General features: G+C 43.8%; 1 protein-coding gene across 7 annotated transcripts in view; it reads left to right on the top strand.

Annotated features, from left to right (window-relative positions):
- Nucleotides 1-21,520, top strand: part of OTOF (otoferlin) — a 773,648-nt gene that overhangs the window by 509,132 nt on the left and 242,996 nt on the right. The window contains exons 6-7 of one of the 7 annotated variants that reach the window (XM_029596247.1): nt 7,204-7,257; nt 10,229-10,273. The exons of 4 other annotated variants lie outside the window; for them this stretch is intronic. In XM_029596247.1, the coding sequence (XP_029452107.1) occupies nt 7,204-7,257; nt 10,229-10,273 (99 nt within the window). The remainder of the gene's footprint in view (nt 1-7,203; nt 7,258-10,228; nt 10,274-21,520) is intronic. 2 more of the 7 variants (XM_029596250.1, XM_029596254.1) reach the window with 2 other exon arrangements.

Here is a 21,520-nt window from a genome sequence, read left to right on the forward strand (position 1 = left end):
AGGAGAGGTAAGAGATTAATTTAATTTTACTATTGATTTTATGTTATATTGTATTTTTGTTTGATTGTTGTTCACCGCATTGACGAGGTTTTACCCGAGAGTGATGTATATAAGAAATCAGAAAAAGAGCTGGCATCTGAAAGCAAACATCCCAGGAATTCTTAAAATGTTGTGCTCTGCTTATCACCCCTACATCTTTTCCCCACATATTTTCCATACACCAAAAACCTGTAAGATCTGGATTTCCCACACTAACTTCCTGCCAGTAGCTTAAAAAAAAAACATTTGTGCTCATTAACTAGGCTTATTTTACATTGATGGATGGTTTCCATGCTGATTGAAAAAGAAAACTTTGAAATACAAATCATTTTATCCTGTGCAGCTTGATATCACTTGTTTCAGAAAGAATAAAGAGGATCAGGAACAGAAAGCATGATTCTAACGTCATTACTGAGCAAATGCGGAACAGCAGTCCTGGTACCTTCCATTCACTGCCCTCATCTAACTGAGGTCAGAGAGAGAGTAATATCAATAGGCCGGCCCCAAACTGTGAAACACGACGCCCGAGAGTCATGGAGTTTGCACCGATTTCAAAATATTAAAGAAGGAATTAAAAACCTGGCTTTTTAGGGCAGCGTTTACAGGCCAAACCTGTAGAACTTGCTGCCTAAGACGCTTTTCTGTTAGGGGGATGTTCTTGGTTTAATTAAGTATTAACAGGTGAATTTTCAAAGGAGTTATGCTATAAATGTAGCTACTATCATAGCAATTTTCAAAAGCCATTTACTTGAGTAAAGCGTACTTACGCGAGCAAATCCTATGGACAATTCAATGGCATATATTGTAGCAATTTTCAAAAGCCTACTTACCCGAGAAAAATCCGGTTTTACCCATGTAAATGCTTAAATAGGCCCTAATTGTATATTGTTTACGCATCCGCTGTCTTGCAGTCCATGTCCTGTATGTTTTGACCTGTAATCAGTTTTGATCTAATATTCATATGACAGTATATAAATAATGTGTAAAGTGAAGTAGAAGCAGTCAAACAGGAAGATCCCACCACACTGCATTTCCTATCTTATATTTATGTTTGACAGCAGCAGCAATGGCAACATCAAACTAAAGCTTTGCTGTGCCTAATAGCGAGATGACTACGAGGCATAACCAGGGCCCATCATTTTCAATTGTTATTGTCATTTTCCTGGGAATTTATCAGAATTTATTGTAACAAGCAAAAATGGAAGAAACCTTAGGGGCAGATTTTAATACCTATGCACGGGTGTAGATTTGTGCGCGCAACCCGGCGCGCACAAATCTACGCCCGATTTTATAACATGCGCGCGCAGCCGTATGCATGTTATAAAATCCGGGGTCAGCACGTGCAAGGGGGTGCACACTTGTGTACCTTGCGCGCGCAGAGCCCTAGGGGAGCCCCGATGGCTTTCCCTGTTCTCTCCGAGGCCGCTCCAAAATCGGAGCGGCCTCGGAGAGAACTTCCCTTCCTCCCCCTTCTGCCCCCTCCCTTCCCCTACCTAACCCGCCCCCCCCCAGCCCTACCTAAAACTCCCCCTAACCTTTGTTTTGCAAGTTGCACCCTCCTCTGGGCAGGCGTGGGTTGCACGTGCCAGCCAAGTGCCGGGGCATGATCCCCCGGCCTAGATGCTCTACGGAGGCCTCTGCCTATGCCCCCGCCCTGCCCCGGACCGCCCCCGCCCCTTTTTTCAAGTCCCGGGACATACGCGCATCCTGGGGCTTGCGTGCGTTGTCGGGCCTATTGAAAATAGGCTTGGACACATAACACACATAACACACATAACACACTTGGACACATAACACACATAACACACATAAATCCAGCTGGATTTACGCGCGTAGGGCTTTTAAAATATGCCCCTTAGTGAAAAAAATGATTCTTTTTTTTTTTTTTAATTGATTCTCTCCTGTTTTTATTAATATTAAAAAAACACTGATAAAATCCCAAGAAAATACAGTAACAACTGAAAACCCTAAACATAAGTATATGTTCCTTATGTTATATCCTTTGGTAAAGTGATGGTCATGCTTATTGTCCTTTGGTGAAATAGCCTTCCTTTTAAACAGTAGTTTGAACCGACTTGTTTTTAAAACACATCTTGAGTCCCCTTGTCAGATACAAGTGCAATTGTTGTGGCTATGAACCATGTTTGCAGTATTGTCTTATTCTAACAAAACCGATGTCTCCTTTTCTTCTTCCTTTACATACATCAGCAAAGTTTCTGAGATTCGGAATAAGATCAATGACGGATATAAGACAGTAGGAAGGTACCTGGGTTCTGTGTGTGGTGTGGGATTATTGATATTTGAGTTTGTGAAAAGAATTCACACTCTCAATCTTGTTCCTCTCCTTAGTTCCATTTTTTTTTTGGCTGCTTGTCACTCTGCCTTATTTACGGTAGTTAATCTTCTTAATCCATCATTCACCCTTGACTCCTTTCACGCTGTCATATTTTGGTATTCTCTCTTGTTATTGTACTGTGTGCTTTGGTTTTTTGCCATGTTATGAGGTGCAAGGAGCCCACTAATTATAGCTGCGTGCAATAGAATCCTATGAATATAGCAGTATTATATCTGTGCAGCTTATGCAAGAACTAGCTGCTGTAGATAACTTTCATATTTTTAGTTTGGAACGCATTTACAAAGAACCTATGCATATGAAAAGATGTCCCCATATGTGTCATTATATTTATACAGTATGCACATATTACATATGTATTTATTTTATCAATGATAATTTTGCTTTATAAAGTGTTCTTCACACCAGCATCTATCCCCCGTTTTTGTACAAAGTAAAATGCCACAGATGAACTGAAGTAAGTAGAAAGTAAATGAAAAAACACCATTAAATGTGCAACATGGTGATATCTGAAATATATTCTTATGGAAGCCTTAACACTTTTCTGCTAAATCACCACTCCATGGAGCTTACAATCTAATCGAGACGCACAGACAAGACAAATAATTTTTAGTAATCACTTAAGTATTACAGTAAAAATATGTTTAATGTGAGAGGGGTTTTCTGGATATAAAAGCAATCTTTAAGCAAGACTTCAATTCAGCCAAAGATGAAGCAAGACACATTAACTCAGGAAGATCATTCCAGGCACAGAGTGCTGCAAGACAAAGCACTATGGACACAAAGGGCCAGATTTTTAAAAATGTACGTGCATAACCTGTCTTACGCGCGCCAGGCCTATTTTAAAAAGGCCCAGTGATGCGCATAAAGCCCTGGGACGCATATAAATCCCGGGTCTTTACAAAATGGGCAGGATGGGGTGACCCAGGGGCGTGGCTGGGGCCAGAGGCCTCCGACAAAGCGGCCATTGACGCTGTGTTGGAGGATTGCGTACCAGCAGGCTGCCAGCAGGCGCAAAAGGTAAAGTAAAAATTTGGGGGGGGTGTTAGAATAGGGCTAGGGGGAGGAAAGGTTAGGGGAAAAGATGGGAAGGTCAGGTTAGGGGGAAGGGAATTGGGGAAAGCAGCGCAGCTCGGCACGCGCAAGGTGCACGATTGTGCACCCCTTTGCGCACGCCGACCCTGGATTTTATAACTTGTGCGCTCCTGCGTGCACAAGTTATAAAATCGGGCGTACATGTGCGCACGCTGGATAGCGCGCGCACATGTAGGCCATGTGCGCTCCTTTTGAAATCTACCCCAATGTGTTTAACCCTAAATCTTATTGTTCAGTCTTGGGGTACTTTTACTTGACTGGACAAACAACTACATTGAATTTGGAGCATACATTTCTTGTAACAAGAAAATTGATTTTTGTTCATTTTTCAGAGACTATATAACGCTGGTTGTTAACGTTTTTGTAGTATAGTGGGCAGTAATGTTTTTTTTGGGGGGGGGTTGGGGGGTGGGGTTAGGAATTACAGGCCTTTCTATAACCCTTTTAACCCTTTTGCCCTCTCCTTCATGTCTCTGGCAATCAACTAGGCAAGACACTATATAAAAGGACATGGAAGAACAAGAAAGGTTGATGGAAATATTTTATTGGATCTTCTAGGAATATTTATACCGCAGTGTACTGTGTTTATGAAACATTTCAGCAACTAAATGAATACAGGATATAGAAGCTAAAAAATTACTGTTGGTTGATTGATTGGCTTAAGAGATTGACCAAAGTTATCAGTACTTAATGGCTGTTCACTGGCCTATGTGAAATGCAATGGCCTCAATGCAGGAGAGAAAAGTAGTGTTTACATGTCAACAAAACCTACCATAGCACTAGTCGGCATCCTTACTGTAAATCTTAGTACAGAACAGAGAAGAAAGACTGAATGAGCCTGAAAATGCTACTGCTTTCTCATCCCTAGAGAAGGCAAGGCAATTTGGGAGAAAGTTTTACTGCTAATGCTCATTTTGCTAGACCTGTGGATAATTGGAAGGATTAGGACCTGATTTACTAAGGCATTTCTCCCATTCTGTGTCCATGGGAAAAAATGCTTAGTAAAACAGGCCCTGAGATTCCTATGATTTATGCTGTAAATTTTCAGCACGCACTGTATGTGACAGTACTTTTTCATATGGTCAAGAATCCCAATCTGATTGTAAAACATATTGTGGCTGGGGACTCATTATAGATGAGGATATGTGATTGATGGACCAAGGAATATGAATGTTGCTTTGTTGTCCTCTTTACGCATGTCTCCTGTTTCTCCATTGCAGGGAGGATTCTGATGATCCCAGGTATCTCAGTACTTCTCCCAAACCCTCAGCTCTTCCTTGGCCCACTAGGCTAGCAAATAATTACCTGTTTCTTGCATGAAGTGTGCCTTGGCATGGTGTGGATTTCTTTTTTATTCCTGTACAAACAAGCATTCCATGAAAGTTATTTGTATTATAAAAACTAAACAATTAATATTCAGTCAATATTCAGTGTCCTGCTTAATACAAAAACTATTCATGATCACCTTAAAATGTTTTCAAAAGATTTAAATAGGGGCGAACAGAATGAAATCTAGAGCGATGAAAAGTCATACTTTATTAATAAGTGATCATTAAGATATTATCATTGTTACAAAGTGCTTTTATCGCAAATTCTTGCATCCTCATGCCCAAGGCTGTAAAAAGCCCAGGAGCCAGGTCATTGGAGCACTGAAAATGTGGCGCTTGATGCATAAAATTTCAAAAAGAGCAAAAAAAAATGGAATAGAAGCAAAAAAAAAAAAAATAAAATTTTTTAAACGAAAGAAAAAATAGAAAAAAGAACAACATAAATATTTTTAAAAAGCCAATCAAAATATCAAGTAAAATAGCAGCAATACCAAAAAAGAGCACAACAGTGAAAAAGAAGTAAGGAAGAACATTTCCCTGGCTCCTAAAACATTTTCACAGGCACTTAGTTTTCTAATTATATTTCCACTCCTGCTCATGCCATATGCTTAAACCGCGTGGCCTGCGGAGAGATGCCGCCATCGGCGCCGCGCCCCTTCCTAGGCACGCGCACACCATTAGTTCTTTTAAAGGGCCCGTGGCGGGAACCTGGCCGCGGACCCAGATGCTGACGTCAGACTCTTCAGAGTATAAAAGCTCAGGCCTCGCTCCATAGCGTTGCCTTTGCAACAGGTCTCCTCATACTCCGAGTGCTCGTTGCTGATCCTACAATCATCTCTTCATTGTGTTCCTGATTCCTGTGGTTCTCGGTTCCTGACTTCTTTGTTCCTCTTTCGTTTATGTGTTGGACTGACTCTTTCAATTTGACCACCACTACGTCTGACCACTCTTCAGCTTCTCTCCAGCCCCGGACCTCTGCTACGCCTGACTACTCTTCAGCTTCTCTCCAGCCCCAGACCTCCGCTACGCCAGACCACTCTTCTACTTCTCCACGTCCTGACCTCTGCTACGTCTGACTACGCCTGCCTTCTCCGTGCCTGACCATTGCCTTGATTGACTACGCCTGTCTTCTCCATGCCCTGACCATTGCCTTGATTGACTACGCCTGCCTTCTCCATGCCCTGACCTTGATTGACTACACTCGCCTTCTCTGTGCCCTGACCATTGCCTTGGTTGACTATGCCTGCCTTCTTCGTGCACTGACCATTGCTTTGAACGACTATGCTCCAGACCTCTCTGTGTCCAGAGTTCTATGTTGCTTGCCACAACTTCCACTTGCCTCCGGCTCTGATCCTAGCCAGTCAGTGACGCCTTCTCTCACCTATCCTCTGGACGTGGATTTACAAGGCTTAGGCCTTTCTTTGCTTGAGCGCCTCCAGTTATTCATTGTTGCTTTGGTGCCTGAGTTCCAGTACCGAATCCAGTCCAGGGTAGGACTACGCCATCTACCGGCTGTTGTCTCTAGGCTGAATCACTTCTCATCTCTAACTAACCTCAAGGCCCACCTAAGTCCTGCCGGCCCCGGCACCCAAAGGCTCAACCCGAGGGGAACGAGGGCTGCTATAGGTGAAGCTCCAGCGGCCTCTAGCTTCAGCCCACTCCACCTGCTGATGGTGGGGACCCATAGGTCCTTACCTACGGGTTGCATCAACCCCACCTCGGCCCAAGTGTCCACCTCTGATGCAACAATTATTTAATATCAATTTTATTTCTATACCACAAAACCAGGCAAAAAGCACACAATTAGAAAATATACAACTATCAAAAGAAACAGATGTACTCAGCTGAAGCAAAGCACTGGAAACTGGAAGAAGAAATGCAAACTTCTTAACATCTAATAGCCATGCTTTCAACTATATTTTCCTCCACTTCGTCTTCTACTTTCATCTCTTTCCTTCTCTTCGCGTGTCCTTACTAAAGAAACTAACTTTGATTTAGATACTGAGTCCAATAATCTACTGCACCATTGTCTTTGTTGAATGAATACTGATGTGCTTTCTTTCTAAATCAAGACCTTCCAACCGACCTGACCTCTAATTTTTCAAACCAAAAGATGAAAATTCCTTTGGAATTTGATGCCCTTAAAATCTATGGCAGCAAAAATGTCTGGAAGAGGGCAAGTGCCTTAAAATCTATGATTGAAACCCTGGAGATGAGTGTGAGCTGGAAGGTTTGATCTCTCTCTCTCATTAGTAGTCACCCAGAGATTGCTGTGAGATTTATTATATGCTTATCATTTTTATTGCCTTGTGTGAACCTAATAGCTTTACCATTTCTTATGTTCTAGTGAATAGAGTGAATTGAACTGATTGATCTTTATGATTTCAGAGCTAAGACTAAAACCAAGGGAAAAGAGAAAAAACCCAGCATTCTATCCTTCAGGTATCCTCAATTGGAAAGAACAAGTCCACCTTCAGCTCCTAATGATATCCGTTGTTCTGTTGTTGCTATGTGCTTTCTCTGTCAAACATACGGGCCAATTCAGTATGGTGCACCTTGCCTAGCGCAGCTTTAGCTCCGGTTTGGCCGCGCGTTTTCGATGCGCTATTTTTACCCCTTATACAGTAAGGGGTAAAAATAGCGCGTCGAAAATGCGTAGCCAATCCCCCTGAAACTAATAGCGCCTGCAACAACAGCGAAGCCACACATTTTACTTTCAGAAATTAACGCCTGCCCAAAGGCAAAGTTAATTTCGGCCGGTACAGGGAAAGTGTACAGAAAAGCAGAAAAAACTACTTTTCTGTACACACTCTGACTTAATATCATAGCTATATTAAGTCGGAGACCCCAAAAATAAAAAAAAATAAAAAATCTGCCCGCGGCCTGCAGGTTGAAAAATGGACGCTCAATTTTGCCGGTGTCCGTTTTCCGAACCTGTGGCTGTCAGCAGGTTCGAGAACCAACGCCGGTAAAATTGAGCGTCGGCTATCAAACCTGCTGACAGCCACAGGTTACTGCGGGCCCTAATTTGCATATCTTTCTTTTGCTGAATTGCTCGCCCAGGAGAGTGGCCTGGGTGCGTGTCGGGAGAGCGCTCGCCGGCTCTCCCACACATCTTACTGTATCGGCCCGATAGTGTGGTAAATTTTCAGAGAACTGATTTACTAAGCTTAGACACAGAATTGGAAAAAAGACTAGGAGGTCCATATTCAATAAGCCAGCAAGTGGGCAAGTTATCTGGATATTCAGCGGAATTTAACCAGATACCTTTTCTACTGAATATTTGGATAAAGCTATCCAGCTATCTTTGGGCTTGCTATTTATGCAGACCTCCTTGACCACACTAATTTAGGGCCTGATGTACTAAGCATTTTTCCCATAGACACAGAATGGGAGAAAAGTCTTCGTAAATTAGGCCCTTAAGGCCAGATTCTTAGGGATGGTAACTTTTAAACAGGTGTGCAGGTGCACATGTGCGCGTGTTCATCGGCCCACACCCAGGACATGACCATTTTATAACATGCTCATGTATATGCACACATATTATAGAACAGACTTACCGTGTGCACATGTGCACACAATTCTAAGTGGACACACCCTTATAAGTGCAAATTCTGCTTCTACCGCATAAGTGGGAGAATTTTAAAAGGCAATGTGCGCCGATGCCATTACCAGTTTTACCGGTTCATTCTCATTCTCGCAGGTAATAGGACTTCCAAATCCCCTAGTTTTATAGCCTCCCTTCTCCCCTGTTAGCTCCAACCCTTAAAACCCCGAGGATCTATCCATTTGTCTTTATTTTATTACTTGCACGTCATCTATAGCAGAAGTAAAGTTACGTGGCAGGAGACGCTGTCCCTTTTTTGGAACTTTTCATTTGTGCACCTAGCGGCAAGTACGCGCATTCACGGGCAGCTTTTAGAATCCGCTCAGCATGCGTTGGCCCAACTTATACGCATATCTCCAGTTTTGGAACACACCAGGATTTTCAAATTCATCTTTAAGGCTTTTCTCCCAGTTTGTCTCTATGGGAAAAACCCTTAGGGCCAGATTTTAAGAATTACGTGTGGGCGTAGATTTGTGTGCGCAACCCGGCGCGCACAAATCTACGCCCGATTTTATAACATGCGCACACCGAGCACTAGGGGAGCCCCGATGGCTTTCCCCGTTCCCTCCGAGGCCGGTCCGAAATCGGAATGGCCTCAGAGGGAACTTTCCTTCCGCCCCCCCCCCCCACCTTCCCCTCCCTTCCCCTATCTAATCCGCCCCCCAGCCCTACCTAAATCCCCCCCCCTCCCCCACCTTTATTTTTTCATTTACGCCTGCCTCCGGGCAGCTGTAGGTTGCACGCACCGGCCGAGTGCCGGCGCGTGATCCCCTGGCATGGTCGCTGTGCCGGAGGCCTCGCTCCCACCCCCCGCCCCTTTCTCTTATGCGCGTAACCCTTTTAAAATCCGCCCCTTCGTGAATCAGCTCTCAATGTGGTACTACCTGGCTAAATATTTTAGCCTCACCCTGCCATTCTTCTGCCCTGACCTCTTTGTGCCTACACAAAATTTTGTGCAGATAAAATTACCCAGTCAAAGGGGGAATATTTTTAAAGAGGAAGATTTATGCAACTAAATGCCTGTTTTATCTGTATATATCTGTTGAATATCAGCCTCATAGTAGCTCAAGCCCTCAGTCACTTTTTAGTAAAATGGTCAGCGATCTTCATTCTAAAGCATATGAGGGTAGACAAAGATCTAAATATAATTATTCTAGAGGAAAGGCGAAATAGGGGAGATATGATAGAGATGTGATAGGAATTGCAAAGGCAAGATAAATTGGATGGATGAGTAGACTAGATGGGCCATATGATCTTTTTCTATTGTCGCGTTTCTGTGTTTTACATAAGTAAAAATAGAGAGGTCAGAATTTGGCTGCAGGCTTTCTGGATATAATATCCAGATAACTTAAACCAATTCATTAAAACCAAGTTATCTAGATAATTTATCTGGATAATTTTAGGATTCATCTGCCAAATGACCAGACTTATCTGGATAACTTACCCAGATAGCATTGAATATTGGCGTTATTCACCTATGTTTTTTGAAAACCGGACCTATTGATGGCTCACAAGGATCTTACTTGGAAACACAGAATTAAAGTTATTTCACTTCGTCTTCTAACAGAAACAGAGGGGAATGATAGGAGTGAGTGGATTGATTCATGTTTCACAATTCAATAGTTTAAATAATAGAAATCCTCAAGACTGAGGTCTGAGATTTCACTGCCTACCAGTATCTAGTTATTTTACAACAGTAATTATGGTGCCAGTTTTGTAATGCAGCCCTACCAAGAGGGACTGCTCTGATATTGAGTCATACTCATAAAAATATTTTTGCTTCTTCCCATGTTACTTGCATCCCAGCAAAGGCAAAGAAAAGAACAAGGAAAACAAGGAGAGTAAAGAAAAGTAGGTATCCCTTTGCCTGGTGTGCCATCTTATGGTGGGTGAGGATCTGTCCAGCTGGCATATCTTTCTGCGACTCACTCTGTCCTCAGGTGTGGCCCTATATGAGAGGTTTTCCTTCTCTACTATTTCTTTTTCTATTCTTTTGGGGGGGGGGGGGTTTCTTGGAGTTTACTATTTTGGAGAAAGAAATGTAAGCAGAAATCATTGAACCCTGTTGGTGGGAGGGTTGTAAAAGGATGTCAAGAACTGCAAGGTTTCTCCATGGCGAGATACATTAGTCAACCTCTGTACTGTGATGAAGCAACCAACTAGAAGGTTCCGGTACATAGCAAGCTCACTTTTGATGATCAGTTTGGCAGACTCCGTTGGACACTGAAATTGATGCTCTGCATATCAAATGGAGATGATTGGACTGAGATTGCCAAAGGTAAAATTATTGCTACAGTCGGTCAGTGCAGTGAAACACTGTTATAGCTTATGGGCCGGATTTTAAAAGCCCTGCGCGCGTAAATCCAGCCGGATTTACGTGCACAGGGCACTCGTGCACCGGCGTGCCTATTTTGCATAGGCCGCCGGTGCACGCATCGCCCTGGGACGCGCGTAAGTCCCGGGGCTTCGTAAAAGGGGTGGAGGGACATGTCCGGGGGGCGTGTCCGGAGGTCAGGGGGTGGTTCGGGGCGGGTCCGGGGGCATGGCGCCGGCCCGGGGGCGTGGCCAAGGCCTCCGGACCAGCCCCCGGGTCGGGTGATGGCGCGCCAGCAATCCGCTGGAGCGCGCAGATTTACACCTGCCTCGAGTAGGCGTAAATCTGCTGACAAAGGTGGGGGGATGGGTTAGATAGGGCCGGGGGGGGGGGGGGGGTAGGTAGGGGAAGGGAGGGGAAGGTGAGGGGAGGCGGAATGAAAGTTCCCTCCGAGGCCGCTCCGATTTCGGAGCGGCCTCAGAGGGAACAGGCAGCGCGCGCCGGGCTCAGCGTGCGCAAGTTGCACAAATGTGCACCCCCTTGCGCGTGCCGACCCCGGATTTTATAAGATACGTGCGGCTACGCGCGTATCTTATAAAATCCAGCGTACTTTTGTTCGAGCATGGTGAGCAAACAAAAGTACGCGCGCACGCTGTTTTTGAAAATGTACCTCTATGTGTCTATTTGTGTAGAGTTTTTATAAGGTATCCCACTCAGAATGTTTTCTGACAAATTTAAAACAAAATAAAACTCCTACGATACAGAATAACTGAGTGAATCAGACAGGAGGATAAACCGGTTTAGAGACATGCATTTTGAGTGGAAGCGTGCTAAGGAGGTAATTTCTTGGATATCATTCCAGTGATAGGATGTTAACTGGAAAATAAGAGAGCCTGTGAATTGCTGTTAACAAAAATTCACTATATCAAGGGATTTACTGTAACTGGACACTTCCCCACCCTTTCCTTACACCCACACCACAATTTGTATACAAAGGATAAGCAAAAATGTGTGGATAAAGATCTATTACACTGAGCATGGGTAAGTAATATCTCCCACTCTTATGTTGCTTTTGTTGGATCCAGTGGTGAATGAATGATTGTCTTTAGACTGCTGTAGAATAAGAGCAGGTGAGAGTGTTGAAATATGGTTAAATGTCATATATATGTTTTGAAATAGCATATTCTGCCAAAATGATTGTGCACTATGACATGTGAGCCGTTCACTATAGCAGGGCTTCTCCCCCATCAGGACGTATTGAAAAAGATCAGGACATAAGGAAATGCAATTTTAAAAACATCCAACATAATAAATTTCATTCTGATACCGATTCACAGTGATCAGAAAATAAAAATTGAAGTTGAATCAGTAAGCACCATCTCCAATAGTGTGGATAACAACAACCCCTATTTAATAGTACTTCATTAAAGCATATTGAGGTAGCAGCCAATCAGAAGCAAGAGTCTATTGTCATCATCTGTTTCATGCCAGCATAATCTAACTTCTTAGTTGCATAGCTGAAATCTTCATTTTTTTTTAAATTTAATTTTTAAAAACCACAGATTATTTTGTAATTGATGGTGGTGGGTAGGGATGGTGGATGGTGCAAATGTAACCCTTGCATTGAGTGGCTACTGTATACCACCAGGGCAATAAAAGTCTTTGTACTTCTTGGGGCTGGATCGCCCAGAGCAGCTCACACACAAGTCGCTTTCCCTAGGGCCTGAGTCCTTTGTTGGTGGAGGGGGGGGGGGGGAATTCTCCTTCTAGGCCCAGAGTGACGGGGGTGCCTTGGGAACTCTTCCCCTAGAAGGGGTACAGCTCTTTCCTCTGCTGTGAGTGATGTCAGTGCCAATAACACACGGAGACTGTGTCCGAGTGTCCACAAAAACAATACTTTACTGAAGGTGAATCAAACGAAGTACTGGCATAGTTCAAAACAGTTCTCAAACCCCACAGCAGGTCTCTTCCCGTTCACGGCCCTTCCTCTGTCAGTGCAAGGGTCTCTCTCTACCAGGACGGGGGAAACACTCACCCTCCAGGGCATGGATAAAATGATATTCCTAAGTGGACAGGTTATCCCCTCCAAACTGGCAAAAATGGTAAAACTGTTTCTGCACAGAGAGTCTCAAATTCCTCTCTCTCCAGGGGTGAAGACTCCAAGGGGGGTCCTCAATAGATCTCAGTTTGGTCTTACTCACTGTTCTCCAGTGTCGCTCTCGATCTCTCTCACTCTGTCAAATCCCACGATGGAAGGGATCCACACTGGAACATACAGCTCTCGATGTTCCTTTCTCCAGGGAAGGAAGGGGACAGCAAAAAGTCTTCTTCCCAGCTCTTCTAACCAAAATGACTTTTTTTCCCCCAAAATGGATCCAAACACCCTGCAGTGGGTCACTGCCATTCCTCTGTCCTCCAGAAGGTTACAAAAGGGCAAGTCTTCCCTATCCTGGGCCCCCAGAGAAAAGGTTTCTCAGTGACCTCTCTTCAAGCGACACCCAGGGTTATCGTAGGCTTCCTCCCAAAAAAATGCAAAAACCAAAACTAGCCCTGGAAACAAAACCCAACTAGCCAGTGAGTGGACTGCAAGGGCAGCTTCCCGACCTTGCTCAGGGACACCAGGCAGCGCTTGCCTGAATCCTCCAGAATAGGCCCAAAAATCCAATCCAGGAATAACCTCCTGCACTTCCACCTAACTCCAAAACATTGCCTCCAGTCTCTGGGTAGAGAGCTGCTTTTATTGCCTCACACAGGGGGATAGCCATCCCAGCTCCCTCAGAGGAAAGGGGTTGTACCAAATGGCTCCTCCCCATAGTCTCCACCAGTACCGCCCCTAGCTAAAGGAGTTAAACTAAGGGCACGACTTGTAATGAACCCCAGTGGTTCATTACACAAATATAACAGCAACATATTGATCCTGGGGATCTCACATGCCCAAGTTGCAATCTCTGGCATGTAATTTATTTGCAGATGGGGGATGTATTTGCCTCCTCTGTTTTATTGCTTATTATATCATCACCAAAACAAACATCAGAATTAAGCATTTTTTTTTTCTTACTGATCATCTGCCCAGATCCTCCCCTCACCTCAGGAGTCATCACCCGCCCTGCAACAGCAGCAGCAGCAATTCTGTGCAGAAAATTCAGCGCAGGACCTGGGAGCTCCCGCGTAATAACCGGCCCTGTGGCAGCCCCGCCCCTTCCTCTCGTATGGACTTCCTGTTACCGTGGAGAGGCAGGGCGCTGCTGAGCCTGTCAGTGCGAGAGCTTCCAGAGCCCACACTGAATTTTCTGCAGGGAGTGTCTCTGCAGGACAAGCCACGCCACAGTGGTGGGGGGGGGGAGGGCAGGCCCAGATAGCAGCATGGCGGCGCCAACCCTCCGGCGCCTATGAACATTTTGTGCCAGAGGCAGTTGCCTACATTACCTGTGCCTTATTGTAACTAATCAAAAAGCTTTTTTTTTTCTGCAGGCCCACGTCTCTGGGATGCCCTTACTTTTGAAATCAAATCTATTATTTCCCAATTTGTCAAAAAGGTGTAAAGCCTAGTTTTTTGGGAAAAGCTTTGGCTGAATTGACCTGATTGTAATTTGCTTATTTGTTGTTATGTGTTTTTAATTGTATTTGTGTTCTTCTGTAAACTGCTTTGAAGCCTACTTGGGAGAAGCACTCAGTACATTTGTAAATAAATAAATTAATTTGGGCCTGGTTTGCACTTTGGGAAAAGCACATTGTAAACATGTAGATAATCTAATATAATGCTAGGTATACTCATGATGCTCTGTAACCAATGGATGTTTACATTCATATCATGCAAAATACTCAGAATTAACCCAAAAACCCACCATAGATAAGAGCTAAAAAAAAAAATCATAGATAAATAACAGTATAAGGTGGCAAGATGTCTCTTTAGATTTTACATTTTTTATTTTAGGGGACTCAGAATAGCGATCATTTATCCATCAGGGCAAACATGTTCTTTCATATGTAGCCCCTGTCCCGTTCTAGTCCTGGTCATTGAGGCACATGGGGAAGGCCACAGACCATGCAAGACCTCAGGACATCCCAGGGTTCCTGAACAGGGGGGGAAAAGCAGAGTCTTTTCAAGGCCCTTAGGGCTTTTACTTTCTCTGGGGCTCTTGTTCGCACCAGCTCCAAGCACTCAGAAAATAACCCCTCCTCACAATTGTGCTGCTGCTCATAACAGAAAGTCTTTACTGAGCTGATGGCAGGAACAAATATTCCAGAATTCCAAAAAGCAGAACAGCACTGCAACACAAACTCTATAATTCACAAAAATCAAATTCAGTATCTTTCCAATCTGCTTTCCAACACAAGCGAGCTCTTTGAGACAGGTACCCTTCCACCCTTGGCCTTCCCAGTACTTGGATGGTATCTAAAATCCTTAAGTGTTCCTTTTCTTGTGATCTCTCTCTCTCTCTCTGATGTCTTTGGCTGATTGTAGCTGAATGAGTCTGACTCTGTTGGACTTTCCGAGGAAGAGGGCCTCTCCTCTGGCACCTCTCAGTACACTCATCCTCCACTTCCAGGGATTCCCTTTCTCCTCGGGACCTTTTCCTTTCCATTCTGACTGGATTTCTAGGAACCCCAATCCTAGAATCCTTCTTCTCAATACTCCTCCGGGCCTTCTCTGTGAAGGGATAGGCCCTGTGGCGCCAGTTTGTGGAGAGATGGTTCCAAGCACCACCAGAACTCCGTTTCTTAGAATCATCACAGAGGTTTTATATGCTCCTATCAAGCCTCCCAATAGGGAGTGGTACTCCTCCTTAGCACACTGATATCAGATACTGGCAAAGTCTAGTGAGACCTCTGTCACCTTGAGGGCACTCAGACCAGCTGAAGCCTCCACCTGCATCTTTGCATAGAGCAGAGGCTACTTTCTGAGAGGCAGAAAATGGACTCCCCCTACATCCTCCCCCCCACAGATCAAAACTTTTGTATATCCACAAATGGACAGATGCTTTTAAAAAACCAAAAAATGAATATTAGACCAGTGGTTCTCAACCTTTTGGACACCTGGCAGATATTGCTTACAGGCATGACACACTGAACACTTGACCATCACGGGGCTAAATGTAAACATATACTCTGCACCCCCTCCCCCCCCCCCCACACACACACACACATACTCCTTCCCCCGTCTCCAAACAATGGATGCGGATCAGAACTAGGACATTTCAAATAAAACTCGCTATATAAAAAAGATATTCTGATCCTGGTGCTACCTCAGTAACAGAAATACAAACTCCCTTACTAACAGGTGCATTGTAAAATACAAAACCTGAGAAAAAAACACACAGCACATGTGTAGCAAACCTTCCATACTATTGCAGCACTAATTCCAAGAACTCAAACAGCAATAGCCCTTCCTATTAAAAGGCAGCAGTGAAGCACCAGTGCACGTCCTATTGAGAATGAGAAAACGCTACAATGAAGATTGATACAAATCCCTACCTACTAGTAAAATACCTCACCTCAGTCACACATACAGATCTGACCTTCACCAAATACAGAATAAAAGACCACAAATTACAAACGTGGAGACAAAAACTGGAATGGAAACTTCAAAAGGTCGCTCAGCATGCAGTGCGAAACTGGAGAGCCAGAAACAGAAATACATATCCTCCTATGCTAAGCAAAGTACAAAGATAGAAGAAGTGCATATTCCCAAAACTGACATAGTATGGCTCTTGCATCCTGCCACTCTCCTTTCATGTCTCCATCATCCTTCATTTTTCTCCAATTACTCTCTTTCAATCATCCGCTCACACTCATATCCTGAACCCCCCTCCAATCCTCTTTCCTGTGCTCCCTCTCTTCCCTGCTTGACTCTCCCTATCCCCTTCATCCCATCTCCCTGCCTGCCCAGCTACCCAGACCCCCTGTTTCCCACCCCTTCCTGCTCAGCAGCCCGCACACTCCCTCTACCTTCCACCTTCATCTTCCCAGCATCCCCAGCTTCCTTTCCCCCACCCTCCATAGGGTGAAGAGATCATCAGCAGCATCTCTCCCAGACTCAGCAGGGGAAGATAAAGTTTGTGTCCCATCAGGACCCGAACAGCAGGAGTTGGCAATGGCTCACCCTGATCTGGGTGAAGGAGGAAACAGTCTCCCACTGGGTCAGAAAGAAGCGAAGGAAGTATACCTCATACCTCATAGGCGCCATTTATTGTATCACAGAATCACATCATTACACCACACTCCTTGTGCAGACATGGGTTGTGATCTGCTTCAGAAGTTCTCAGCCCTCTAGGCTCTTCTTTGTTTCACCTGCAAAGGAGCTCATAGTTAAATCACCTTAACCCAGGCCATGGGCACAAACCACAAACTCACTAAAATATACTACACATACTGCAGACAAGAGCCAGGTGGGCATCTTTCCACCTAGAATGACTGTCTGGATGATAAATCTTCCTTGTTCCTTCATTCCAGCAATGCCTCCTTGTCCAAAACACCTTCCAGTGGACACTCTGTGCTGCAGATCCAGGCACCTGCAAAACAGAGTAAACTCATACATCCTCCTCCAATCCAGCTTCCTTCTAGATACTTCATACCAGATTGTGTAAATAAAAATCTTATAGTAGCAAGAGCAGGCAACCTGAAACACAAATTCCAATTAAGAAGGCATATGCAATAATAATGCAAATGAAGGCAACATTTGAATGAACAACAGTTTTTTATGAATGTTTTAGATTTTTATAAAATGAGTTTTTATTTTACAAAACCCTGAAAAAAATGTTGAAAAAAAATCATACATTTTTTTCAAATGTTTCTTTCAACACCAAACTGGATACTTTTGCACTGCAATGTCTTTAAACTCAAAGATCTCAGTCCTTAGACATCTTCTGGCCTTATGGTCATCAGCTTCCTTTTAAAGAATCCAAAGTCCCAATAGAAAAATCACTTTGGAAACTATCCAGAAATTTTTTTAAAATCAGGAACAGTTCCTTTAAATTAACAGCAAGGGTCATTAACGCTAGCATTCCAGCTGCATTTGTTCCTCAAAATCTAAAGTCTCCAGAGGGTTATCTCAATTAAGCACACCTCTGGACCAGTTGCACCAGGCACCAAGGCCTTAGCTGCAAGAAAACACATATAGTGCAAATGGACAACAAAGGACAACATTTAAACAAGTCCTTTGTGGACTGCCATCTCAGTAATGATGTATTCTACACCACATCCCCTCCTGGCAACACGTGTGTTACTATCTCTTGGGCGGCTACACCATTCTGGAAGTAACTGTTATGGTATGCTTATGGATATTTCATCCCCACCGCCAGAGTTCTATCTGTCATCTCATGGTATTTTGAATCAAAGGATGATCCCGTAGGTATCCTTGATAGAGTGGGTCAGTGTACATTTTGTAAAAAATCTATGCATGGAGTCACTCATTCCAATGGGTTTCTATGTTATACATAAGTTCAGATGGCACATGGGGGTAGCGGTAGTTCCAGCACATCTCCAGATATTGATGTAACTGTTGCTCCTCCTGAGACCGATTTGATTATAAGCAGTTCCTCTCTCACACACACACATCTTTCTTATACCATGGCTCACAGTGAAGGTGCCCTGGAACAGACTGGTTGGTTAGATCATAATCTCGTCTAGGAACGTTATATAAAATTCCCAACAGATTTTCACCACTTCCCACTGAGCTGAGACGTGACGTCGCCCCAAATAGCTGCAAAAGTCTTTACTGAGCTGAGGACAGGAGCAAAAATCCCAGAAAATAGTACACTACTAGGCAGTGCCCCACTGCAGGACAAAATCCAAAATTCACAAGTCACAGAAGCAAGGAAACATGATGGCAGAAGAAGACCATATGGCCTACCTTCTCTGCTCATCTGCCCAACTAATTTAGCAGGCAAGGTGCAGTGAGACATCTGTTACACTGTGGGCACTCAGGTCAGCTGAAGCCTCCACCTGCAGGTTTGTAAGGGGTAGGTGCTACTTTCTGAGGGCTTCCCCCCTACCCACTGCTTAAAATGTAATCTTAGCCAAACCATTTTTTCAAACCATTTTTTCCAACGTGCAAGTTAAACATTGTTGGAAAAACCCAAGGAAGTTGCCACTTTCCTTTTTTGGTAATACAGCAACATGAAGTTCAAGAAGATGGGACTGCCTGCTGCGTTGTGGCATGTACCACCTTCTTTGGGGGTTGATTTCTTACGATGCCGCATCTTTATGTTGCCGCGTTACCAAAAAAGGTTAAGTGGCCACTTCCTTGAGTTTTTCAACAATTTTTAACTTGCACATTGGAGAAAATGTCCCCTCCTCCCACATGGGCTTCCTGTTATTATGGACATCCATGCAAAGGGAAGGGCCATTGCAGGGCCTGGGAGTGCATGATAGGAGGCCTCACATTGCATTTCTTTTTTGAAGTTGTTCCTGCTGCTGCGAGATTGAGGTGCCGATGTGCTGCATGATAAACAGCGACTCCAAGGCAAGCCCAGATAAAGGCATGGTAGTGGAGACACTGCTCCAGCACCTATAAAAATTTGGCACCGGAGGCAGTTGCCTATGTTGCCTATACCTAACTCTGGGCCTGGAGTACAAACAAGATTCTCTTTTGTTTCTCTTTCTTTCCAGATAAAAACTATAACAAACATTGCTTTTCTTTCAAGGCTCTCTCCTGTTTCTCTTACTGACTAGACCATTTTGCACTTTGTACAAAGAGATGCACCACAAGTGACTCCAGCAAATTATTGTAGGTGCACATGACATAGGGAGCCCAGTTTTTAAAACTGTCTGCAGTGCACCATTTGTGGAGATTTATGCTAGCATTTATAAACTGAATGACAGAAGCCATGCAGTTTCTAAGATACTGCGTATTTCTGCCCTGAAAATATACTTGGAATTACCAGTTCGCTGATACCTCCACCAGTTCACTCAGGCCTTCACCTGTTTTAGAGGCTACTGCTTGCCTCCTTCTTCACTGCCGGTGTCATCTCTAAAGCCATGTATCTACTCCTGAGACACTTCAGTTCCTACTATCACTACAGACATCAATAGAACATAAGTTATGCCATGCTGAGTCAGACTAGACATCCTGTGTCTGATAATGATCAATCAGTTCACAAGTACCCAGCAGATCTCAAAAAGTAAATCCATTCCTTTTGTTCACTCCCAGGGATAAGTAGTTGCTTTCCCAATCTACCTGGATAAAAATTGTTTATGGACTTTTCCTTCAAAAACTTGTCCAAACTCCTTTTAAACTCAGCTATACTGGATGCCTTGACCACATCCTCCAGCAACAAATTGCAAAATTTGATTATGGGCTGAGTGAAAAAATACTCAGATTTGATTTAATCTGCTACCTGTTAGTTTCATGGAGTGTTCCTGAGTCTTAGTACTGTTTGAAAGGGTAAATATGCATCCCCTAATTACCTCTTCCACTTCACTCATGATTTTATAAACCTTTGTCATGTTACATATCAGTTGCTTCTTCTCCAAGCTGAAGAGCTTTAACCTGTTTAGCCTTTCTTCATGAACGAGATGCTCCAATCTCTTTATCATTTTTGTTGCCCTTCTCTATAACTTTTCTCATTCCACTTTATATTTTTGGAGATGGGGAGACCAGAACTGCACTCAGTACTAGGGATGTGAATCGTTTTTCAACGATTAAAATTATCGTCCGATAATGTTAATATCGTCTTAAATCGTTATAGAACACGATACAATAGAAATTCTAACGATTTATCGTTAAAAATCGTTAAATCGTGTTAGTGCGCACTAACGGGAGTTAGTGCGCACTAACTCCCCGTTAGTGCGCACTAACTCGATTTAGTGCGCACTAACTGAAAATGATACAAATAAACACTTTCCAGGTCACTGAAGGTCAGTTAGGAATGAATATGTGTTCCTATTGGCTGGCTGCCCTCTTATCTATTGATATTACCAAGCTTACCACTGAGGTGATGGTTGGGGGGATGGGAAATGGAACTGGAAACTAACGAACACCAACAGAAAATGAAACAAAGTGTTCACACTTCCCAGGTCAGTAAAGATCACTTAGGAATGAATATGTATGTATGTATTCCTATTGGCTGGCTGTGCTCTTATCTATTGATGTTACCAAGGCTAACACTGAGGTAATGGTTGGGGGGATGTGAAATGGAAACAGTTGGAAGCTTGACAAAAAAAGTAATGTAATGATCAGCACTCACGTGACTAGAACTTGTTTGTTTATTATTTTTGTTAGCAGGCAACTGAAATGCTAGTGCATGTTGAATTTGCCAATCACTGTGCATTTTAGAAAGGTGGTCCTGGCTGGAACTGTACACAGTTCAAGTATATGTAATTGATTGTTGGTAAGTGTATTTTTTAAGCAGCCACACTGGCACAAGTATGTTTACTTTTCCTCCTACTTAACTCACTAGCTCAGCTTTGTAAGAAGGGCTTCTCTGCTTGTGTGTTGTTTTTGTTTGGTGTGAGGAGAGCAGAAACATCAGATCTTTATTCAATCTACTACAGTCATCTCTTACAGTGCCCTATCCCTATTAATACCAGGAGTGTTGTGATCTTCCTGCACACAGTGCCCTAACCCTGATACCAGTCTGAGACAGCTCCCTCCCTGCATTACTAGTGAGAGGCTGGTTTCACAGACAGGGGGGAGCTGCCTGACCCTCACTCCTGACTTCCCCCATGTCCCAGCTAGTGAATGGTGTGTGGGTGAGGGGGGGGGGGGGAGGATGGTGAAGTCTGAGACAGCTCCCTCCCTGCATTACTAGTGAGAGGCTGGCTTCACAGACAGGGGGGAGCTG

Source organism: Rhinatrema bivittatum, chromosome 3 (assembly GCF_901001135.1).
Source record: "Rhinatrema bivittatum chromosome 3, aRhiBiv1.1, whole genome shotgun sequence".
Taxonomy (NCBI): domain Eukaryota; kingdom Metazoa; phylum Chordata; class Amphibia; order Gymnophiona; family Rhinatrematidae; genus Rhinatrema; species Rhinatrema bivittatum.